The sequence below is a fragment of the Eriocheir sinensis genome, chromosome 26 (assembly GCF_024679095.1).
Source record: "Eriocheir sinensis breed Jianghai 21 chromosome 26, ASM2467909v1, whole genome shotgun sequence".
Classification (NCBI taxonomy): domain Eukaryota; kingdom Metazoa; phylum Arthropoda; class Malacostraca; order Decapoda; family Varunidae; genus Eriocheir; species Eriocheir sinensis.
In genome coordinates, this window is record NC_066534.1 from 7,636,097 (window position 1) to 7,662,339 (window position 26,243).

Sequence of the window (26,243 nt, forward strand, 5' to 3'; positions counted from 1 at the left end):
CAGGCAAAACTGGCATTTTTTTAACCAGATCCAGGTGGTTTTCTTGAATGTTTCCTCACTCAAGATGAGTGTTGGGTCCACCACTCCGACATGATGGAAGCACGATTTGTGTGGTGTAAGTGATCCAGTCGTCAGTTTAACACTTCGTTGCAGTCATCGCATCTTATCTTGAGTATATCATTGCTACAACTAAGTCTTAGACGGTATATAAGGGCAGCTTTGCTGAATTATAAATTCTCTCTCTCTCTCTCTCTCTCTCTCTCTCTCTCTCTCTCTCTCTCTCTCTCTCTCTCTCTCTCTCTCTCTCTCTCTCTCTCTCTCTCTCTCTCTCTCTCTCTCTCTCTCTCTCTCTCTCTCTCTCTCTCTCTCTCTCTCTCTCTCTCTCTCTCTCTCTCTCTCTCTCTCTCTCTTCTCTCTCTCTCTCTCTCTCTCTCTCTCTCTCTCTCTCTCTCTCTCTCTCTCTCTCTCTCTCTCTTCCGTGTAATAATTAAGTGGCAATAAAACTTTTTTAAATATGGGTAGATCGATAGATACAACAAAATGTTGATAGATAGTAGAACAAAAATAGAAAAATGGATACATAGATATCGAACATAATGAAACATTTCTTTACATTGATATTTTCCTTCTGACTGTTTGGTCTGGCTTCACGAGTGGAGGGGTGGGTGACGGCAAAAGGATTAGTGTGTGATACCAGAGCTATGAAATGAGGCGAACGTCCTTACAAGCCATCAATTGTGCCTGCTTCAGACACTACATGTTTACCTAACGCTCTTCAGTGAAGGATATCCTAAAATATGTTCCTTAAGGAATACAAAAGAAGTAAGTAAACAGCATTCTCAATTCTAAGTGTCCGACAAATGTGTGATATCTGATAGTATTCTGGACGGTGATTCAGTTATTGGTTATCAGCTGTGGCATATCACGAACGCTGATCTTTATCTCTTACGTCAGCTCAAGGCCTTGTCCTCCTTTGACAATGCTTCACCGGTAGCCCTGCTAGCCGAGATACTGAGGCTCTCAAGTTCATGTATACAGTATGCTAACTAGATGATGCTTTCTATTAACGTAATGTAGAATGAAAATAAACATTTGCTATGTGGCACATCATATAATATTTGAAAGAGACTTGCGCCAAATATCCCAGCGACACGTTTCATATAAATTTACTGATCACCCAAGTGATAGAGACGTCATACTGTCGTTCTTTTCCTTCCTAATGGAAATAAACATAAAAAGGAGTCCTAGTTCGCTTTATGGAATTGCGTCAGAGCCCACTGAGGATAACAAACTGATCTGTACGTTAACCCGTACCGTACTAGCGACGCGTATATGCGTCAGCAACTTTGCTTACAGGAAATGTTAGCGACGCGTATACACGTCGGGCTTGCTAAACACTGTTACAGTCGATGTAGCGGGTTTAGTTTTGCTACAGAGACTGCTTCAGACAATAGCAACACTGTGCGAGTGCGTTTGTAGCATTGGCAACATTATTCAAGCTGGGGAGGAATCACAAGCTACCTGTGACATCAAGATCAAGATCAAGACCAAGTGTAAACAATGTCGCCGCAGTCCATTCCTTTTGCCATATAGCGATAGACAGTGAGTTTGAGGTTTCCTCATCTGAAGAAGACGTGGGAGCACTCTCAGACTCTGGTTCGGACAATGATTATGTGCCAGATGAGGATGATATAGGCTATACTGAGCCGCCTTTGTAACACGAGATTTTACTGTCCTGAAAATTCTGAAAATCCCACACTTATACCCCTTGAAATGGTGCTCTCTGGAATATTCTACACCTGTGAGCAACAAAAATGGCCTACCTGGCCTCCATCACTTGTCAAATCCTCCATAAACCATCGATCACGTACAGGGGCCGTTTCCAGCCACACCGTGGTAACACTTCATGGAGTTCTCTTGCGAAAAGTAGGTCTATGACGTATGTTTTTTCTAATTTTTTCCACTTTTCCCATCACATGGAACAGTTTCAAGCCCCCACACACACACAAAAAAAAAAAAATTGGCCTGTACTGGGCAAGCCAAAAATATTTTAATTGGCCGGTACTGTACGGGTTAAACAAATGTCTGTCTATGCAACTGGTCTACGACTACGAGTATATATGTTCAAACAGCAAACGTGCATTTGATTCATTATTTGGTATCCATTGAAATATTTGATTTAAAATTGATAGAGCTACTGTAAGTTGTACTATGTATATACGAGAAGTGATCCAAAAGAAAGAAAATACCCAGTTTTTTTTTTTTTTTCAACGTAAATTCAGGTCACTCCGTTGCAATATTTCAAACTGTGCTAAACATTTTCATCCCATCAAAGAAAAAAAATATTATCTTGGTCATCTAACCACTCCACAACTTATCACCGTCCACAAAATTCCAACGTCGCAAATGATTTTTCAATCTTGGGAAGAGTGGTGGTCACTAGGGGCAGGCCTGCTGAGCAAACTGGATAATCCATTAGTTCGAACCACGCATGCAACCATGCATGTTGATGGCGACCAAAACAAAGGCAGAGGACATTTCGACACTACCTCCCTTATTTTTTCTCGTTGACTCGTTCCCGTAGTCTTTTAATCAACCTGGTATAGTAACCCCCGTGATGGTTTGTCCATGATGGGGAGAAGTAACGCAGGAAGGGTTAATTAATGGAAATCGGATGTGTTAGTGGGAACTGTGGCCCAAGGAACAGGATGCATGCCTAGCACAGATTCAAAGGAAGCAAAGATGAAGTGTAGCGCGAAGGCAATGATCGGTATTGATGGCTTCCAACTGGATTTATTTTGCGAGTTTTTTTTTTTTTTTTTTTTTTTTTAGTGGCGTTAACTTTAGAACCAAATATATTCATAATACCCAGGCATTTTCCAAGCAACACATCATCTATAAATCACATTTTATCTGATTTACAATAATATGAATAAGAGCAGAGAAAAAGAATCATAATGATCCATAGACTTAGAAACTTGACGTACATAAAAGATTAAAAAGTAAAACCATATTTTCTGGAAAGACATTGAGTGCGATGTGATTTAATAAAAGTTTTTAAATAGGTTAAGGGAATGGCATTGGGCGATATAGAAATAAGGACTTGTCTTAAGAACAGGCGTTAAGAGTACGCAGCAACGGGTATAAACTGGATAAATTCAGGTTCACGAAGAAAATAGACGAACACTGGTTTACGAACAGGGCTGTGGATGAGTGCAACAGACAAGGTAGATATACAATCATTGCAAACACGGTTAAATAAATGGAGGTTATAAATTTATGGATGGGGAGGGAAATTACCGAATCTCGGGAGCTACCATGTATGAGCCGTCTGACATCTCGCAGTCTCCATGTGATCCTTATGCATCTTTGAGTACCATAGCTACTAATCCCTCAGACAGAGACACGCCAGTCCTCGTCGACAGACCGACTTGGTCGGCTAGATTTCGATCGCCGATAGAGTCGGTCTGTCGGCATCCTGCTACCTTTGGCAAAGGCCCGTGCTCCCTCGTGCAGGGACAAGGGCCCGTTTCCCCTAGTGATACTAGGGGATGAATAAATAGAGACACGCCAATCCTCATCGACAGACCGACTTGGTCGGCTCGGCTGATGCCATCCGATAGAGACGGTCTGTCGGCACCCTGCAACAGGCCGACATTGGCAAAGCCCCGTACTCCCCCCTGTTAGGAAAGAGTAAATCTTTAACAACAATACTAATTCCTTCGCGGTAGTAAGAACAAAAGAAACGCCAGTGCCAAGGAAGGAGCACTCTTCTCTTTTCAAAACCTGCTAAATGTTGACAGATCATATTTCAAGAAATATTAGTAATTGACCTTAATTTTGTACTTAAGACAACCAGAGACGTGTGTGTGTGTGTGTGTGTGTGTGTGTGTGTGTGTGTGTGTGTGTGTGTGTGTGTCCGTAGATTATTTATTTTTTTGTGCGTGTGTGTGTGTTTGTCTGTGTGTTTGTTTCCTGTGTGCGTGGGTGCGTGCGTCCGTCCGTGGATTTGTGAGTGTGTGTGTGTGTGTGGGTGGGTGGGTGTGTTTGTGTGTGTATTTGTTTCCTGTGTGCGTGGGTGCGTGCGTCCGTGTATTTGTGAGTGTGTGTGTGTGTGTGTGTGTGTGTGAAGGAGACAGCTCAAGGGCACAAAAAGTAAACATTAATAAAAAGCCCGCTACTCGCTGCTCCTAAAAAGAATCAAAGAGGTGGCCGAAAGATAAGTCAGTTTCGGGAGGAGAGGTGTCCTGATACCCTCCTCTTGAAAGAGTTCAAGTCGTAGGCAGGAGGAAATACAGATGAAGGAAGATTGTTCCAGAGTTTACCAGCGTGAGGGATGAAAGAGTGAAGATGCTGGTTAACTCTTGCATAAGGGGTTTGGACAGTATAGGGATGAGCATGAGTAGAAAGTCGAGTGCAGCGGGGCCGCGGAGGGGAGGCATGCAGTTAGCAAGTTCAGAAGAGCAGTCAGCGTGGAAATATCGATAGAAGATAGAAAGAGGCAACATTGCGGCGGAATTTAAGAGGTAGAAGACTATCAGTATGAGGAGAGCTGATGAGACGAAGAGCCTTTGCCTCCACTCTGTCCAGAAGAGCTGTGAGTGGAGCCCCCCCACACATGAGATGCATACTCCATACGAGGGCGGACAAGGCCCCTGTATATGGACAGCAACTGTGCAGGAGAGAACTGGCGGAGCCGGTACAGAACGCCCAGCCTCGAGGAAGCTGATTTAGTAAGAGATGAGATATGAAGTTTCCAGTTGAGATTTTGAGTTAAGGATAGACCGAGGATGTTTAGTGTTGAGGAAGGTGATAGCTGGGTGTTGTCAAAGAATAGGGGATAGTTGTTTGGAAGATTGTGTCGAGTGGATAGGTGGAGAAACTGTGTTTTTGAGGCGTTGAAGGACACCAGGTTCTTCTTGCCCCAATCGGAAATAATAGTAAGGTCTGAGGCTAAGCGTTCTGCAGCCTCCAGCCTTGAGTCGTTAAGTTCCTGAAGGGTGGGTCTTCTATTAAAAGAAGTTGAATAATGCAGAGTGGAATCATCGGCGTAGGAATGGATAGGACAGTTCGTTTTGGAAAGAAGATCATCAATGAACAACAGAAAAAGAGTGGGAGATAGGACAGAACCCTGTGGGACACCACTGTGTGTGTGCGATTGCTACAAACACATGTTGGAGGAGTATGCAGCAAAAATTATATATCCAATATCATCACTTTTTCATTCCCATCACTTGTAAACACTGATATGGCTTTGTTTCCACTGTATTTACTCCTTCCAACAGCATAATTATTTTTTTCAAGACAGGAATATCAAAACACTTCTGGAACTAATTCATCCCTTTGAGCATGTTTTGATTTATTTACAGAAACAATGTTTTTTAACCCATAGAAATATGCCTTTGGCGTAGGAAAAGAATCACCTCGTTGAACAACATTGGCATGGTGGTTTAGTATGTTTTTTTTTCATGTTTTCTTATATTTAGAAATTTAAACTACCGAAGGAAGAACATTTCAATACTCTGTTTCCAGACCGCCTTTTGAGCACCCACATCGGCTGCCGGTCACACACGTATCAAAAAAAGGGGAAATTTCCATGTAGAGAAACCTTAAGAGGTTTTTCTACGTTATCTTGCCGTCCAACGTGCGTGACACGTGATGAGTTATTCCATTCTTCCGCGCCGTCCGCGTCCCCAACATTAAAACTCTTCGGCACGTACTGCGACAAAATCAACTGAATGAAAAAAAAAGTATCGGATTTCAACTGCGGATTCCGTTTATCATTGCGTAACAAACAATGATCGAATGTGTGTGTGTGTGTGTGTGTGTGTGTGTGTGTGTGTGTGTGTGTGTGTGTGTGTGTGTGTGTGTGCAGGCGTGCGTGCGGTTGGGCTGTTAAAAATAATAATAGCAATAATAATACTGATAATAATAACAATAATAATGATAATAATAATAGTAATAATAATAATGATAATGATAATATTAATAATAGGGGCAGAGGAAACGGGCATGGGAGAAGCGGTGCCAGGGCGATTTTTCAAGAATTTAAATTTCATGTGCACAAAACCAAGCAATAGCGACCTGGAAACTAAACAGGCACCTCCCTTGGCTATGAGTCTTGCATGAGCAGCGGTATCCAAAAAATTCAAATCTGATTTCCTAATAAAATCGATTAATTGTTTTTTATATAAGTATAACAAAACTTAAAAGCTATAAAATCCTCAGATTTTGCGCTAGATGCACAAACATCACCAAATGCAGAATAATCACTTATATTTTTCAGAATCAATAGCAATATTTAGCATATCTTATAAGTTTGCCGAAATAGCTATATTTTTTATTTAGTGCAATTTTTTACGTAAGTTTTAACATCAATAAATCACTTAATTTTCATTAGGAAACTTAATACTTGAGAAAGCTTGTGCAGAAACATCTTAATTTTATCAACAAAAGCAAAACCCTTCATTTTCTACAATCTATTATTTTGGATGAATTCCGATATCATTATTGCCGCAGCACGTCTTGCCGGCTCTCAGCCCTCGTCCTGAACGAAGTCACTTTAGCCTTTTTATTTACTGTGACTTGTGGGCCCGGTCAGTTTCCTGGACCCCATACGTCTATTCCTCTTCGTCCTTCCTGCCTCCTCGATACTGCTCCTCTTCCTGCCGGTCAGCTGCTTCAAAACCTTGTTCTTCCTCGCTACGGGTCGTCCTTGGAGGAAATTAGCACCAGAAACAGTTGAAGAGGGACCTGCTGATGTGCGGCAAGATGGTGTGCCCAGGTTGTGCCCCTCTGGCACCTGTACCTGAGTCAGGTCTGGTACGCCAAGACTCCAGAGTGCTGAACCCGTCCCTGGCGCATGGCGAGGAAGATTACTCAACCTGCGCTCACTAACATCACTCCCTGCACATCAGTCCCCAGCGACATCGAAGGACGCCATGTGGGCCATTGGGAAGATAGCCGCTGGGACCACCGGCCGTCTCCAGCTCTCCCCTGTCGACCAGCTCGACCAGGGCGTCGGGCTATCACAGAGGGCGGTCGCCCCTCTCGAAACTCAATGTCTTCATCTCCTGCTAGGCAGCTCCTGCCCGTACTCAGCCCTGAAGGTTGGCCTGGACCTTCCTGGCCAGGTAGCCAGCGTGGTGCGCCGCGGCGAGGAGCAACTCGTCCGTCAGCGGGTCCGGCTGGTCGTCGACCAGCTCCCTGTATGGGCAAAGATCACCTCGTCGTCTTCTCCTCTGCCTTGGCCCGGAGTCAAGTCAGCCACGTCCCCGAGGAACCGACGAGCTTCAGCAAATGCAGGCGCTGGGCCAACCTGTTTCCTCACCGCGGATACACGCTCTCGTCCGTGGTTAACGCCACATGGTGCGGCACACATAAGTCTCAGTCGGGTCAGGATTGGCCTTCCCCATGCACATACTCGGCCCCGTGGACGTAGTGAACAACCCCTCACCACCACACTGCACTGGTGCACCACTGCACTGCACAACACTGAGTCACTGCACTGATGGCGTAGTACGGCTCCTCCTGATTTACTCCACGGGGTCGCGGCGTCTCATATCTGTGTCTCCTCCGTCACTTCCACTCGATCCACTGCCTTCTGTGTCTTCTTGTATCGTCCTCTGGATCGCACAGTTGTGGGGAAGGGTACAGAGACGATGAATAACCTTAGGTCCTTTACTTGGAAGTAAACAGAGGGCAGGACGATAATCCTTTACAGGAGAGTACCCAGCGACTGCTGATACCTAAGGCGAGTAGGCGACACCCAGGAACTGAGCTGTTACCATGTAGGCACTAACTAAACGTACATTTCTTGTTTCTAATACGTAAAAACTGAAACTGGACACTATCCTACAGTTATCATTCATTTTACGTAAAAGATTTCAACCTAAAGTTACACCAAAGTTACGCAAATTGCCATTTTACATTTTTTACACAACGTTTTCAAAGTGCACATGGTGCTATTTTATATAAGTTACCTTGAATCCTCGACCAAATCACTCTAGAGACACTCTGCCTGCTTGACATGCACTAAAACTTGAAGATTTCGTCCTGTTTCCATAAATTCGAATCAGAACGCAGAGTGTGTTGAGTTATACCAGTGAAAGTCACATACATAACAATCGGCCCTACACAACACCAGACTAGAGATTCCGTCAACTAGTTGTGATCTATAGTATATAATAATGATAATGATAATATTAATAATAATAATTAGAACAATAAGAATAATATAATGATAATAATAGTAATAATAATAATAATATAATAATAATAATAATAATAATAATAATAATAATATTAATAATAATAATAGTAATAATAATAATAATAATAATAATAATAATAATAATAGTGTAATAATAATAACAATAATATGTATAATAAGTGGTAATAATAACATAAAATGATAATAATAATAGTGTGTAGGTGGGGTGAGGGCTGGGAGCTTAGAAGTGGAGGTAGGAGTTAAGGGAAGGGGGAGGTGAGGGGGTAAGAAGGTCAGCGGATTAAGGGAGGGAGGTGGAGAGGGGGTCAGGGAGCCCATGGGAAAGGGTCATTGAGGACAACTCTTAGGGAGTATCGCTGCTCATTTCACGCAGTGTAGCCGACAAATCTCTCTCTCTCTCTCTCTCTCTCTCTCTCTCTCTCTCTCTCTCTCTCTCTCTCTCTCTCTCTCTCTCTCTCTCTCTCTCGACACTCTCTCACACACACACACACACACACCCCAACACACACAGACCCCACACACATTACCTCCCCCCCATTCCCCCACACACCCCCACACACACCCCCACACACACCCACAACCCACTCCTACCCCTCACCCCACACACACAACCACACACTCCACACACTAGCCCCCAACCCCCCGTGCACCCACACACACACACACACACACACACACCTAGCCTAACCCCACACACGTGCAACCCTTCTTCACACACACACCACACACACACACACACACACACACACACACACACACACACACACAATCAAACAACCCCCCCACACACACACAATTTTTTAATGCGTCAAGATTATTCATCCTTTCATTCATCAATATGTATGGGTATTAGCTTAATTATTTTTTTTATATAAATTCGCTCACCAATCCCCTGAAAACAATGCCCGCTTTGCTTCGCAACTGGTAATGATGATAATTATAATCGTGACTGATAATAACAGAAATAATAATAACAATGAAAATAATATAATAATAATAGTAATAATATGTGTGATAATAGCCAATAATATATAATAATAATAATAATAATAATAATAATAATAATAATAATAATAATATTAATAATGACAATAATAATAATAATAATAATAATAATAATAATAATGATAATGATAATGATAATGATAGCCGTAATAATAATAATAATGATAGTAAATCAATAATAATAATAATAATAATAATAATAATAATAATAATAATAATAATAACAATAACAAAAATAATAATAAATAATAATACAATAATAGTAACAATAATAATAAATAATAATAATAATAATAATATGTAATAATAATAAATAATAATAATAATAATAATAATAATAAATAATAATATGATAATAATGGTAATAATAAACAATAATAATAATAATAATAATAAACAAATAATAATAATAATAATAATAATAATAATAATAATGACAATAATAATAATAATAATAATAGCTAATAATAATAATAATAACTAATAATAATAATGACAATAATGTAACAATAATGAAGACAATAATAATAATACAATATCATAATAATAATAATAATAATTATAATAATAATAATAATAATAATAATAATAATAATAATAATAATAATAATAATAATAATAATAATAATAATAATAATAATAATAATAATAATAATAATAATAATAAATAATAATAATAATCATAATAATGATGATAATAATAATAACAAAAAAATAGTAATAATAACAATAATAAGAAGAATCAAAATAATAATAACTAATAATAATAATAATAATAATAATAATAATAATAATATCAATAATAATCCCATCATGTCGTCGTCGTCCGCTATGGAAGATCTGAACGATTTTAAGGAGAGACTTGGACTGCGGCACATCGGACTCTCCTCCGCATGGAAGGTTTTCTAAAATCCGATCAAGACGAATACGACGCTCATTACCAAGAAACACTAGGATGAAGCTTACAATTTCTCAGTGTTTTGCTTATGTTTATGTGTTGCATCAAATATCAAAATAAATATAAATAAAAATACTGATCAACAACAAATCTTCTAAAAAGATACTCAGCTTCTCCATAGTAGAATCGAACTAGCTAACCAAATCATGAGCACAAGGAAACACACACACACAGAGTATTTCCCAAAAATTGTATAAGATAGGATGCAGGATGAATAGCTGAGACTTTTGGCAACTTCAACGATAAGCTATGCCAGTGAGGAGGAACTGTGGACAGCAATAAACAAAAACTCAAGACCGCTTACCTCCACGAAGATAGGTGGGTGTGAAAAGCATGACGGTTGACATGTGAAAGGATCGCCAGTGAAAGTCTAGGTGCTAAGCTTTCACGATGATTATTACAGGGTTAGGGAAATCAACTCAGGAGAATCTCAGAGTAAAGTCGAGTCTGGGATCCAAGACCGTCTGACCAAAATGGAAATTCCCGCGAATGGCCTTAACTTTTGACATTCCAACGATAGTATCATGTGATGACAAGCTTCATAATAGTCAGCAACATCTCGTAACAACACGAACTGTAAGGACAGACCATGAATTAATATGAGTAAATTTAGGTTAATATATTGCAAATATATTATAAATATGATACATTATAAATTAGTATATTTCATTATACATAAATACATACATAAAGGCTAAAATAAAATATATCAAACTAAGTACAAAAATGATAGATTATAAGGCATTATCTAAAACTAAGTACAAAAGAATGATAGGACAGGATTATCTGCTTAATATTCAATTACACATACATTTAATGACTGCCATAATTTTTTACGCGCTAATCAATACTCCTCCACGACCTCTATCAGAAGAGTGGTGTGGAGGGACGTTTGACTCAGGAAGCTGCTACTGGGGCAAAGAATGAAGGCCTTATATGGGTCAGAAGGTTGATTTACTTTTCTCAAGGAAGTGGGTCCTCCTTGTATCACAGGTAACGTGAATATTCTAAGGCACATTGAAAGGCATGCAAGAGAAGAGAGGAGAAAACTACAGAAATGCTCATTCAATCCTATCCACTAGGATGCGAAGGGGGTATTACTGCTAGGGTTTTCTGTCACTTCAGCCCCAATGAATATACCCTTTGGTTTATACTCTCAGCGCTCAGTTATTTTCCCCCATCTCTGTCCACCAGGCTCCTCCCCTCTTCCTGTGCTGGTGACCATCGCCTGCCTCCTGATGGACGCTTCATTGTCCTCCACCAGGTCAACGTCACACCCAGAACTCAGCCCTCTCCATGTTTCCCTACAGCCAGTCCTTCGTAAGTATGATCCTGGCCTTGATGACCTCAGAAAGCTTAACGAGTCGCTCTTCAGGGGACCGTACAAGGTAGAGTGGCGTTCCGCTTATTAAAAGATGATTATTAGCTGATCCAAATCGAAGTTAACAGGGTGAAGAGTAGATACAGAGAGTAAGCAATTTGTCTTAAATATACACCAGGCCCTCTTTCGTTTTCGGAAGCGGCCGGGGATGTGCCTAAGTGGAACCAGACATGGAGTAAACCTTCGGAGGGTTTTGCGTGTAGACACCTGGAACATCTTGAGCCTCCCAGTGGATACAGTGCATCGTGAGGAGCACTGTGGTCTCCTGCGACTCCCTATAGGATTCCTGAAAGGGATGTTAATCTATTGACTGGTCTACTAGAGGCCCTTGATAGAGAGGAAATTACCGACAACCTAGGATTTGGATGCCAATTATTGACCCTGTTATTCGCCACGCTTTTCAAACACTCGCACACGCTCTCTCTTGCATTTATGTTCCATGTTTTAAGCCATACAGGTCGTCCACTGAAACTGAGCACACCCAAAGTGTGTCAGACCTGCACACCTTCTGCTAACAGCCAGCAGCCACTGAGCTCTGGAAATTTAAATAAGACAGTTTGACTACACCAACAAAGTGATCGCCAACCCACCATTACGCCCTCGTACTTTACCATAATTTGGTCACCAGCCGTCCAGGAATGTACCGTAAGAAAGTGAGAGGAGAGCTAGTTAGTGTTACGATCAGCCATTTTCGGTCTCAATATCAGCACCTCAGTAACCCACGCCGTAGCCTGTGATTTAGGGCGCGTGTCACTGCAGGCTTGCTGACGACCTTGAGAGGCAGCAGCGCTCAGAGGGTACTGAGACTTCAAACTGAGTCTGGAGTACTTCTTTTGAGGTGCTGCTGCTGTGATGGGATGCATTTAACAATACTTATCGTTGTAGAACATTATCGGCAGTAGTAGAGGAAGTCTTTCTCTTACCCACAAATCCCTTCTTCGCGTGACCCGCATGCCTGCAGGGAGGACGCAGCCTCCTGAACGTCGTAAACTGTTCGACCTACTAATATACTTGTCTGGGCTTCGTTACTATAAAAATAACACACCACCGAAGCTCCATCAACGTGCCAAGGCACCTCGTTTCCTTTCTGTTACATTGTGTCTTGCAGATAACTTTAGCCGATGGAGAAAATTAGTACCAAAGCAATGACGAGGGTTGGAAGGGACATCTGATTCCATTACTCGCCGTGCTGCTCCTACTTGTGTTAACACACACACAATAATAATAATATTGGTCAATAATAACACACACATACACACTAGGATGTAGCTAGTGCAATAAATATGTAGCCTACTGTGCTATTCCAAGAAGGAATTGTGAGATAATTCATCAGTGATTATAGTTCAATAACGCCTGAAATTTAATTGAATATTGAAATGCTTATTGTTGATGAAAAATAATACAATAAAAATACTAAGGCTATTTAAACATATTTCTAAATTTTGTTTTGAGGTCAAAACAGGTTAAGAAAATATTGTAGTGAAAAATGTCTTCATCATGTTATAATGACATTGGTACCCATAGAAATGAAGAATGTTGCAACACTTATCTATTAGGGCTATTAAATAAAGATGAGGACTTTTAAGCTCTATTAGAGGAGTTTCAAGCTGAAGACCCATCCATGAGCAATAGTACCTAACCTATCACTCTTGGGTAAAACAGTAACTTTCCCTGCATGTTAAAATCTCAGAAACGAGTAATAATATTGGAAACCAGTATCAGAGGTGATGCTTATAGTCTATCGACTCTAACTTGAGCTCCTGTCAGCTTGGCGAGGAACCCCCGTTATTTACATATATACATCTAGCGACGACCTGCGTATGGTGATCTGTCTCACTGTTGAGGCCCGTTCACACTGTGCCGACTCTGGAGTACGACTACCCACGACTCTAGGTAGGTACACGAGGTCTTAGGTGTTGTTGATGTGAAAGGGTCAGGCATGTCTTGAAAAGAGGTCTTGAGACTGTTGCCGAATGCTGCGCCGACGTCGTGACGGCTTGGAGTCTGGAGTCGTGAGGGTTAGCACGACATGCTGGCAACTAGTTGGCCGAATGTCCCAGACAGTCGGTGCATGACACCAAGAACCCCTAATAAAACCTCCCCCCTTCTTGGAGCGTGGGGAACCAATTTGTCAAATGGAAAAGTCGTTGGGTTGTCGTGGCCCAGAGTCGGCACAGTGTGAACGGGGCTTTAGTCTGTACGTTATCTATTTATGGTATATATATATATATATATATATATATATATATATATATATATATATATATATATATATATATATATATATATATACATATATATATATATATATATATATATATATATCCATGATATGGCTGCATGGTGTTATGAGTGGCTTGGGATTTGAGGGAAAGACAACGACTCTGTAAACCTTCCATTTCAGCTTTCTACAACGTGTCTCATAACTGACGTTGCCGCTTGAAGGGACCTTGCAGCAGCGGGCTCCAGGCCGCACCATTCACCCTTCTTAATTAACCATTGAAGACTCAATGTCCTGCACTTAGCCAAGCAAAAGAGATTACATATAACATGTAAATAACAGAGAGAGACCCTCAGAGGAGAGTGATAGAGTGTTGTGGCTGCATGCGCGGTCTCCCTGAGCCGCGCCTAAAGGCTCAAGATAGAGACGTTAGACTATAGTAAATATATTTTTTTAAAAATAACATTTTAACCATTAGAGTGAGTTGGGTGTGATTCTGGAGTTTTACCAAGACGTATGGCATACCAGAGGTAACATTAATTATTTTTATCCAAAATCTTGTAACACGTCAAGTCCGTGATACTGATCTTTATGAGACTGTGAAATATCCATTATGCGTAAAGCCCTGTGGGAGAGATCAGATCCAATAATATTGGCCATATTGGTGACAGCTTCCCTCATCAGTACGATGTCTGGACCTCTGATGACAGTGAGGTGAACGACTGTTTCAGTCCTTGTATCAATATCTCTCTCACAGTAACCTCCATAGACAGTACAAAGTTAGGGCAGTTATTATAGCAAAACACACACACTGCATATCTGGCATAAACCTGATCAACGAGATGGTTTCCTCCCAAGAAGACTGACTTTTTAGCACAACTCTGTCTTCTCAGCGGACTTGCAGGGAATTTATAAATTTTGTATCCCCTCCGGCTATAACTTACTACGGCAGCAAGCCAGGTAGCGAAGAGCATTGCTACGTTCGCAAAAGCAGCCGTGTCCGCTCCAAAAATAAGGAAAAAAAAATTGTTTTGATACCTCAGTTCAAAGTTGGCGCGAGCCTCTGAGGGCTAGCTAATGAATGGCGCCAACAGCCTTATACACAGGGCCGCCTATTGTCGGTACTCTCTCAATCAAGGGAATCTAGTCTATACTTTGGAACAAAGTGTTGTCAAGTGTGGAATTGGATGGGTATCCAGCTTCTCTCCTGTGAACACATGAGTGGGGCAGGGCTGCATCCTTGTCCCATCCTTTTTCAACACCTGTACCGACTGAGAATTAGGCATAGTTTAGATGTGGAGTACCTAAATACCAGGGTCAATGCTTTGTTTTTTCCCAATGTTACAGTTATACTCACTGAGTCGCTGGAGGATTTGGTGATGGCCCTCAAGGCACTTCACGAAGAAACAAAATCAATTGGACCATTGGTTTTACGGACCAAGACCACGGTATATGTGCTTTGAAGCTTACTGAACATTTGGATCTTCAAGCCGCTTGTGTTCCTTGTCATTTATAACTGTGAGACACAGACACTAGTGACGAAGAGGCAGATTACCGTCTTTGGTAATAATTGTTTTCACAGAATCAGGAGTTTCCCTGGGATGACTGTTTCAAATAGGCAGCTACTCTGTAAGACTGAATCAAGGTCTATTACCTGTATAGTCCCTGAAGACAGCAACTGGATTATGCAGACATGTGCCAGGCTACCCAGAGGTCGTCCCTGCTCACCAAGGGTTTTGAATGAGACTTTCCTGACTAGAGGAGGCCACAGGTAAGATAAAGAAAGTTTTGGGAGCATACGCTATTAGCTGCGTCTGGCCGCGGTGCTCTTGAGCCTGTGGTGGGTGAGAACCCATTAACGCCGGACACAGGGCCAGTGCAACATCCTGGTTACCACAGTTCACCTTCTCCAGGTTACCCCAGGTATCCATTTATCGACCATCCCGAAAGGAAGGGTGAACAGCTGGGTGGGATATACAAGCAGCGATTCGAACCCAGGCCTACAGATTCGTAGTTAAGCACGCTAACCACTGCAGAACGGAGACGCGAAAGCCAACCCATAAAGTTTGTAGTTAAAGAAATTCGTTGGATCCTTCCGCTAGATCCTTGGTATGGGAAAGGTGCCAGCTGGAAACTTGCTCAGAGGGACCTTCGGGGATAGTGTCGTCGGGTGGGAGAGTCAACGCTCACTCCGGCGTATGTCCCTATTGACTGATTGACTGATTTTTTTTTTTTTTCGGATTTGTCTCGACGGGATGAATCTATGGGTAAAAGTTTAGTGAATATTATGGCATTTTTTTCTAATTGTTTCACTTTTTGTATCAAATATAATTGGAATTGTTACTTTACATGTGGTTTCCCATGGTTCACGGCATCCCTGCAGTTATACCATCATTTTTACCTTTTGCTTATCTGCAGGTCAGCTCGACAGACAACATGGATGCTTCGTTGCTGAAGGAGGGCGAGGAGAATATCTTGAAATACCGAGAGAACAGCATCTGCTCTGTAAGTTTTCAAAGAGGTTCTCTGTTTCATCCAAACCAACTGATTTTTACAAGGACGCTGTCAGGCTTCCTCCCTCAACCCGGTAGCAGCGACGGGTCAAATTTGTGGCTTTACCGTGTACCAGCGATGGGCCAAATTTCTGCCATGATATAAACCTCCTAAAATAGATGATGCATTAACTGATCACATATGCGTTGATATATATATTATGAAGTGGTGTGTAAGTGATGATTCTGTCTCATTATTTTGCTTAGAGGGGCCTTTAACCTAACCTAAGAAACATGACCCCCGCAGCTACCGGGTTAAGGTGCCAGCCTCCAGGTTCGCCTAATCCTTGCCAACATTAATACCCTAGTCACCCTCCTCCACCCACAGCAGCTTTCCTCAGCTTACCCTTACCTCCGACAGGCTAGAGTTCTTTGACAAAGGAGTTCTGGCGTAGAACCCCAGCAAATGCGCATGCAGTACCAGAGCATCCCCATCCACTCCTGGCATCAGTACGTCATCATCACTCAACGCTCTCCTGCGCCTCGCCACTAACTCCAGCGACCACTCCATCACCACCAACTATCCACTTCCACACCAACCAAAAAGTGAGTTCCAATACTTAATAACTTTTTTTTTTATGCTAAAGTCTATGGACTTTTATCTTTCTTGAGGGTTTTAATGAAAGTTTCAACCTGTGTGGAATTTTTTTAATGACGAAATTATCCCCAAGTACACAAAGTTTCTTCGGTTTTAATTTGGAACGGAACAACCGGCATTTAGTTGTTCTCACATCCTTGCTGGTTAGTGGCTGGTAAGGTCGGCTACTCTGGTTTTCATTCTCCTTATAATACGTTATTTAACAACTGGTGTGTTCTACCTCACATTATAATTATTCCGTGTAACGTGGTGACAATGAAAGTGATATAAAAAAGATTTTCCATGCAACAATGCTATAGAGTACAAAACGTTTCAAAAGGATCAAAGCCAGTAAGGGCCGACATTACTAAACATCTCGTCGCTTAAGTACATGTTTGACAAGACTTTCGTAGGAGTTATGGGCATTTCCAGTAGTAGTTTTATGGCCTGGTGGTAGTTTGACCTTCTTCTGTGCCGTGAATCTAAAAGAAACACTCATTAGAACCTGACTGATCTCTCTTTGACCTCTAGAAATAGCTGATATGAGAACCAAAAGTGTCTTATAATACCGCCCTTAAGCAAGTTTCATTATTTCGTATTGCCTGCCATCGCTCCGCAGCTGAAGGTGACCGAAGACTACTCGTCCACCAGCTCCCTCGTTTACGCCATGCTGATGCCTCTCGCCTGGCACTCCTCTCCGCCTCCTTCATAGTCTTCCCTTACAAGAGCGACAAACTAAGCCAAACAGGTACCTAAAATTGTTAACTTCTCTGGTGAGGTGAGACAATATAATGGAATCTAGTCTCCAATTGTACATCTTTTCTACCAGCAAGAGGTTTGTGACTGGACTGTGTGTGTGTGTGTTTTTTGACCCCCTTGCCTGACCGACCCTCAGGTGCAAGTAATGACCGGGGTGCCGCTGTGGGTGCTGTGGGTCACCACCTTCCTCTGGGACTACGGCACATACCTCGTCTCCTCGCTCCTTATCTTCGCCGCCTTTATGATCGGCGACTCCCAGGAATACTTCACCGTAGACGACGCTCCTGGTAAGTTGTCGGAGTGACTCATTTTGCTTCGAACCTGCGTCTCTTCAAATAAGTCACTCATAGCTTTGTCCACCCTCTCTACTTCCATTGCTACAGGAGGATGAGTTTTAAGAATAGTTAATTATGCCTTCCTACGTGGTGCCTTCACAAATCAGTCATGAGACTTTTAAAACAATCCCTGTGGCCATGTTACTTTATCCCTCCTTGTAAAGGCTTAGAGATCGCGAGAGCTACGTTCGCCTCCAATGCCGAAGGTTCAGGATAGAAAATGATAGGTGTCTCAGGAAGTGGGAAGGCAAACACTTGCTAACTTAACATTAGGTTTATTAAATAACAAGTAAATAACACTAACATAACTCCTCCAACACGTACAGTAATCTAACCGTCTAGCATCCTCTCCACACAAATGATACTACCTAAATAGTAATCTCATTACAGGCAGCTAAGAAAAGAGCACGAATAATCACGGGAGAGGAATGATAGAGAAGGTTAGACTTACCTGGTGCGGAGTCGTATACACGGAAGTCAATCAGGACAACCGAGGAAACACTGTGCACACAATCACCACAAAGGTGTAACAAAAATCAACAATGAACTTCCCTAAACACGTAACAGTGATATAACCGTCTTTTAAACCTCACCATAGTAGTTCAAGTATAGCAACAACACAGCCTTTAGGCCAACACTGTGGGGAGGTTAAATAGAACAAGGTTAAAGATCACCTGGTGTGGGGTCGTGACAGTAGCACAGATGTAACTAAGCACAGCCCAAGACGAGACCAGAGGCGGCAGGATAAGAGTTCCGTCCCCTCTCTATACAGCGGCTTGAACAGCCAGAGAGAGAATCACTTCAACCCACGAAAGTGAAGTCTTCTAAAGGAGCAACCCACGAAAGTGAAGTCTTCTAAAGGAGGACGTCACCACAGAGTGGTGTGGATGTATGTTGCCGGCCGAAGACTGGAGGTCACTGAGGATATTAACAAGACGTAGATCAGTCAACATCACCGATTCTCCTCGCGGGTTCGAAGCGTGCATCGGCAATTCACGTGAAGCATCACGCGTGGATAAGTGGTAGTTATGTTCCTACGCACACAGAAACACACACACACACACACACACACACACACACACACACACACACACACACACACACACACAAAGTTATGTGAGGGTGCCAGCCCTTACACAGCCCCCCAAACAAGAATCTACTGCAAGTAGATGAGAAAGACATTAGATAGGATTATGAGGGTGATCTAAGAAAATCAGCACCCACGTTGTCTTTACCAGCAATATGGACAACCCTGAATTTATAAGCTTGCAAGCTAAGTGACCATCTGAGAAGTCTATCATTCTTTCCCTTGAATGTGGCCAAGTACACCAAAGGTCTGTGATCTACCTCTAAAATAAATTCTTTCCCTCTAAGATAATAATCAAACTTTAACACGGCAAATACAATGGCTAAACATTCCCTTTCGATGGTGGAGTACCTTCTTTCCCGATCAAGCAATTTCCTACCGGCATACGATACGGGATGGGGATGATCGTTGTAATACTGGAGCAGCACTGCCCCCAGCCCGTGGTTGGAGGCATCTGTTCCAGTACAAAGGTCCTTTGAGGTTTGGGGAGCCGAAGAACTGGAGAAGGCAGACTTGAGGTGGGCAAAGCGGCTTAGCAGATCTTCGCTCCAATGAAGAGTTCTTTACACCCTTCTTCAACAAGTCTGACAAGGGACCAGTATACTCAGATACCTGTGGGATAAACATTTTGTAAAAGATATTAACCCCAGGAAGCTGCGCAGGAGCTTCTTAGTGGAAGGGGAGATGTAGTGGTCACCACAGCTGAGAAAGAGCGGCCGGAAAGGAAGCTGGAGATAAAGGAACAGAGAGAGGGATAGAATCCGAAAGAGGGAAGTTTAGAAAGCAAAGACTTGTGCCAGACTATCGAAAGCTTTCGATATGTCTAGCGCAACTGAGAAAGTTTCACAGAAACGGCTAAGAGAAAATGACCAAGAGTCAGTTAAGAGAGCAAGAAGATCGTCAGTAGAACGCCCCTTGCGGAACCCATACTGGAGAATAGATAAAGGTTGAAGTATAAAGGTGTTTTGAATCTTCCGGTTGAAGTTGATTCAAAAGATTTAGATAGTTATGAAAGTAAAGCTATAGGTCGGTAGTTTGAGGGATTGGAGCGGTCATCCTTCTTAGGCACAGGCTGTTCAAAGGCATACTTCCAGCAGGAAGGAAAGATATATGTTGATAGGCAGAGACGAAAGAGTTTGACCAGGCAATTTGTCAGTACAGAAGCACAGTTTTTAAGGACAATAGGAGGCACTCCATCAGGTCCATAAGCCTTCTGAGAGTTGAGGCCAGAGAGGGCATAGAAAACATCATTAGGAAGAATCTTAATAAGAGGCATAAGGAGTCAGAGGAGGATGAGTAAAGGAATATGCCCAGAATCGTCCAAAAGGTGGAGTTAAGTTTGAGCGAAGAGTTCAGCCTTAGACAGATGAGACAGCAGTACTGCCGTCAGGGTTAAGGAGAGGAGGAAAAAGGAAGAAGTGAAATTGGAAGAGATATTTTTGGCTAGATGCCAGAAGTCACGGGAAGAATTAGAAGAAGCAAGGTGTTGACATTTCTGTTATAAAAGAAGTTTGGTAGGTCTGAGAATAGATTGACACTATTCCGGGCTGAAATGTATAGATCAAAGTTAGTGGGAGTTCGAAGGCTCTGGAACCTTTGTGAGCTGCCTCTCTATCTTTAATAACACGAGAACAAGCATGATTAAACCAAGGCTTTTTAGCATGAGGAGTATAGAAAGTACTTGGAATGTATGCCTCCATTCAGAGACAATCACCTCTGTGATCCACCAGAGCACATAGAGGTCTCTCTCCTGGAAGCAGTAATCATTCCACGGGAAATCGAACAGTGCATCCTCAGGTCGTCCCACCGAGCTGAAGCAAAATGCTAAACATCGCCTCCTCGGCGGGTCCAGAGGATGTGCAGGAGCGATAGGACAGGATACAGAAATAAGGTTATGATCGGAGGGCCCAACGGAGAGACAGTTTGACAGAGTAAACAGAAGGATTAGAGGTAAGGAAGAGGTCTAGAATGTTGGGCCGGTCTCCAAGATGGTCGGAATACGAGTAGGGTGCTGAACCAACTGCTCAAAGGTCGTTGAAGAGAGCAAGTTGTAGGCTTGTTCACCAGGCTGGTCAGTGAAAGAGGATGAAAGCCAAAGCTGGTGGTGAACATTGAAATCTCTAAGATGGGATTTCAGCGAAGGAGAGTGGGTCAAAGATGCGCTCCACTTTAGAGTTCAAATAGTCAAAGAATTTTACATAGTTAGTAGAGTTAGGTGCAGAGATAAACAGCACTGAATGTATTTAGTAATAGAATGACAGTAAGTCTTAGCCAGATGGTGGAAAATTCAGAAGAGTCAAGGTCGTGGGCACGAGAGCAAGTGATGTCGTTGCGCACGTAGGCGCAACATCAACTTTGGATTGAAATTTAGGATAGAGATAGTAGGAGGGAACAGGTAGAGGTTGCTGTCCCTAGCCTCAGAAACCTGTGTTTCATTGAGGAAGAGAAGGTGAGGTTTAGAGGAGGAGAGATGGTGTTCCACAGAATGAAAATTAGAACAGAGACCATGAATGTTGCAGAGTGATGAGGAGGAAGTTCGAGGTTTATCAGGACACCTCTCAAGTCGGCAGCCAGAAGGAGTCCTCCTAGAATTTGGGTCCCCCAGGATTTATGGTCCCCCAGGCAGGACTCTGGTCCCCAGGCGGCAACTCTGGTCCCCCCAGGCGGCGACTCTGGTCCCCCCAGGCGGCGACTCTGGTCCCCCAGGCGGCGACTCTGGTCCCCCAGGCGGCGACTCTGGTCCCCCAGGCGGCGACTCTGGTCCCCAGGCGGCGACTGGTCCCCCAGGCAGCGACTCTGGTCCCCCAGGCGGCGACTCTGGTCCCCCAGGCGGCGACTGGTCCCCCCAGGCGGCGACTCTGGTCCCCCAGGCGGCGACTCTGGTCCCCCCAGGCAGCGACTCTGGTCCCCCAGGCGGCGACTCTGGTCCCCCAGGCGGCGACTCTGGTCCCCCAGGCGGCGACTCTGGTCCCCAGGCGGCGACTCTGATCCCCCAGGCGGCGACTCTGATCCCCCAGGCGGCGACTCTGGTCCCCAGGCGGCGACTCTGGTCCCCCAGGCGGGCCTCTGGTCCCCCCAGGCGGCGACTCTGGTCCCCCAGGCGGCGACTCTGGTCCCCCAGGCGGCGACTCTGGTCCCCCAGGCGGCGACTCTGGTCCCCAGGCAGCGACTCTGGTCCCCAGGCGGCGACTCTGGTCCCCCCAGGCGGCGACTCTGGTCCCCCCAGGCATCTGGTCCCCCCCCCAGGCGACTCTGGTCCCCCCCCCCGGCGGCGACTCTGGTCCACCCCCCGGGCGGCGACTCTGGTCCCCCAGGCGGCGACTCTGGTCCCCCAGGCAGCGACTCTGGTCCCCAGGCAGCGACTCTGGTCCCCAGGCAGCGACTCTGATCCCCCAGGCGGCGACTCTGGTCCCCCAGGCGGCGACTCTGATCCCCCAGGCGGCGACTCTGTTCCCCCCCCCCGGCGGCGCCTCTGGTCCCCCCCCCCGGCGGCGACTCTGGTCCCCCCAGGCGGCGACTCTGGTCCCCCCAGGCAGCGACTCTGGTCCCCCCAGGCAGCGACTCTGGTCCCCCAGGCGGCGACTCTGGTCCCCCCAGGCGGCGACTCTGGTCCCCCCAGGCTGCGACTCTGGTCCCCCCCCCAGGCGGCGACTCTGGTCCCCCCCCCAGGCGGCGACTCTGGTCCCCAGGCGGCGACTCTGGTCCCCCCCCCAGGCGGCGACTCTGGTCCCCCCAGGCGGCGACTCTGGTCCCCCAGGCGGCGACTCTGGTCCCCCCAGGCGGCGACTCTGGTCCCCCAGGCGGCGACTCTGGTCCCCCAGGCGGCGACTCTGGTCCCCCAGGCAGCGACTCTGGTCCCCCCAGGCGGCGACTCTGGTCCCCCCCCCAGGCGGCGACTCTGGTCCCCCCCCCAGGCGGCGACTTGGTCCCCAGGCGGCGACTCTGGTCCCCCCCCCAGGCGGCGACTCTGGTCCCCCAGGCAGCGACTCTGGTCCCCAGGCGGCGACTCTGGTCCCCAGGCGACTCTGGTCCCCCCAGGCGGCGACTCTGGTCCCCCAGGCGGCGACTGGTCCCCCAGGCGGCGACTCTGGGTCCCCCAGGCGGCGACTCTGGTCCCCCCAGGCGGCGACTCTGGTCCCCCAGGCGGCGACTCTGGTCCCCCAGGCGGCGACTCTGGTCCCCAGGCGGCGACTCTGGTCCCCCAGGCGGCGACTCTGGTCCCCCAGGCGGCGACTCTGGGTCCCCAGGCGGCGACTCTGGTCCCCCAGGCGGCGACTCTGGTCCCCCAGGCGGCGACTCTGGTCCCCCAGGCAGCGACTCTGGTCCCCCAGGCGGCGACTCTGGTCCCCCCCCCAGGCGGCGACTCTGGTCCCCCCCCCAGGCGGCGACTCTGGTCCCCAGGCGGCGACTCTGGTCCCCCAGGCAGCGACTCTGGTCCCCCCAGGCGGCGACTCTGGTCCCCCAGGCGGCGACTCTGGTCCCCCAGGCGGCGACTCTGGTCCCCCAGGCGGCGACTCTGGTCCCCCCAGGCGGCGACTCTGGTCCCCCCAGGCGGCGACTCTGGTCCCCCAGGCGGCGACTCTGGTCCCCCAGGCGGCGACTCTGGTCCCCAGGCGGCGACTCTGGTCCCCCAGGCAGCGACTCTGGTCCCCCAGGCAGCGACTCTGGTCCCCCCAGGCGGCGACTCTGGTCCCCCCAGGCGGCGACTCTGGTCCCCCCAGGCGGGGACTCTGGTCCCCAGGCGGGGACTCTGGTCCCCCAGGCGGGGACTCTGGTCCCCAGGCGGGGACTCTGGTCCCCCCCCAGGCGGGGACTCTGGTCCCCCCCCCAGGCGGGGACTCCGAGGCAGTTATTTTTTTCGCCATGTTGAATTTTGAATTTTGGGAAAGGTGTGTGTTTTGTGAGTGTAGTGTGGTGTAGAAAGAGAGAGGAACTGTCTTTAGAGAGCATGCTGAACTGCTCTATGGTGTTGATGAGACAAAAGGGGAACGGTGAGTGAGGACATGGGAAGGGTCTTTGAAAGGCTTCAGCACCATCCTCGCTTCCCATATATCCTCACCGGGAGTAGCTCACGCCCGTTTGGTAGGTGTCTTCCTACCTACTCCTACTAGGGGTGTAGACGCTTCATTCTACTGGAGCGTGTAGATACAGCATGTACTTGTGCAGAACTGGTGTGTTTGGCAGGAAGTTCATCAATGGTAGCGACAGGGGCAACAGGTGGCTCAGGCACGTCAGGAGTGCAGGCATCCTCTGGTGGAATCTGACATACAGAAGAGGTGCAAGGAGGCCGTGGAACACTTTCTAGAACAGCAAGCTAGATGTCCGGTGGAGAAGTTTGGAGGTTATCAGAATCATTTGGGGCTTTTACCCCTGGAACATATCCAATTAGGGAGGTATCAAACTTAAAAGGGGCCCGGACTACGTCTGTCCATCCAGTATAATATGGACATCTAAGATAACAACGCAATACCGGGAATTCATCGACACGCCCCAAATAATCTGCGACATGAGCTACTTGACAGTTACTAACATCAGCGTCAGGCAGGGCCTCCTCAGAGACGATGATACATGAACAACCAGTATCTCTGGTAATGGAGGAAGTCCAGGCACCATTAATTGTGCCAGAAGCTCTGTAATTAGGAACACTAGGATCCCCCCAACAGAAGCCTACCTTATGTGGCCGAGCAGCGGTGTCGTCCTTGAACGCTCTGGGGTTCTTGGGGCATCGAGGCCGAATATGGCCCTCTTCTCCACAATTGTGACACCGTATAGCAGACGAGCTGCCTTTGGCGGGAGTAGCCTGAGATGATTGTGCTTTAGATAAGGAGGAAGATGGCTTAGAGGGTTTCTTACCAAAGAGATGGCCAAATTGTGGCTTGGAGTACACATTGTGAGTAGACGCCCAATTATCAGCAAGCTGTACAGCGGCCAACAGAGTAGTTGGTTGGCGTTCCTTCACAAAGAGACGCAGATCTGTGTTGAGGGACGATAGGAATTGATAAAGTAACAAAGTCTTCGAGAGAGTCCTAATCATCGGTAACATTCGACGTCTCTAACCAGGCCTGAAATAGTCTAGTTAAATGAGTAGAGAACTGCTGGTAACTTTCCCCACTCCTAATTTTAGTACTGCGAAACTCCGACCGATAACCGTCTGGCGTCTTATGGAACCCGGTGAGGAGTGCTTTCTTAAGGAGGGGATATGAACTTGTAGTTTCAGGTGATAGAGAAATATATACATCAGCAGCCTTACCAGTAAGCAAACTAACACGTCTTACTGCGTAAGTATCAGAAGGTACTTTAAGCAAATCAGCAACTCTCTCAAACCGTACCAGATAAGAAGCAATATCTTCTCTTTATACCGAGGTAAACGGGGCTTACTTACATTTTCCTCGTGAGACACTGTCTGAGGAGTAGATGAACTCTGTGCAGCTATACGAGCGAGTTCAGTTTCCCTTTCAGCCTCCACCCTCAATCGTTCAGCCTCCATCCTCAATCGTTCCTTTTCTGACTCTAGGTTTGCCAATCTTTGTCTCCTGCATTCTCGCTAGTTCCAGCTTTTCCTGTCGCTCCTGTTCTTTCCTTTCCTGTCGCTGTCGCTCCTGTTCTTTCCTTTCCTGTCGTTTCTGTTCTTCTTTCCTTTCCTGTCGTTCAGCAGCAAGTTCCTCACGCAGAATGTTCTGCTGCTGTAGCACAAACTTAACCAATCTCATCGCCAGAGAAACCCAAACTCACTGCTTGAGCTTTCAAAGCTTCCAAATCTGAGAGAGACTTGTTGATGAGAAGTACAGGCAAATGATTAAATAGGAAGTATAAACTATACCTGGCAACAATGCACAGACGTACAGTTATAAGGCGGCGAAAGTGCAACACTGTAAGCCGTCCTTAGGGAACAACAATATAGTAGCTACCCCTATAAATCAAAAGAAAATTAGTAACAACCGGCAACGATACTCGACGAAGGTATAATAACCAACCTATTCGTCGATAAGCAAACAACTCACTGGACGCAAGTTGGAAAACACAACGGTTATGGCAACCAGATCACTCTTCCATCAACGGTCAAACAACCTATACAACACTGTGGAAAGAGTAATACCTCGCTTCCGGGCCTCAGACAACGATGGCGCGCTCAAGG

At 45.4% G+C, this 26,243-nt stretch overlaps 1 protein-coding gene across 1 annotated transcript in view; it reads left to right on the forward strand.

Moving 5' to 3' along the window:
* Positions 1-6,941: 6,941 nt before the first annotated feature.
* Positions 6,942-26,243, forward strand: part of LOC127003899 (phospholipid-transporting ATPase ABCA3-like) — a 31,794-nt gene continuing 12,492 nt past the window's right edge. The window contains exons 1-3 of the mRNA XM_050871004.1: positions 6,942-7,133; positions 16,217-16,303; positions 17,823-17,973. Coding sequence (XP_050726961.1) covers positions 6,942-7,133; positions 16,217-16,303; positions 17,823-17,973 — 430 coding nt within the window. The remainder of the gene's footprint in view (positions 7,134-16,216; positions 16,304-17,822; positions 17,974-26,243) is intronic.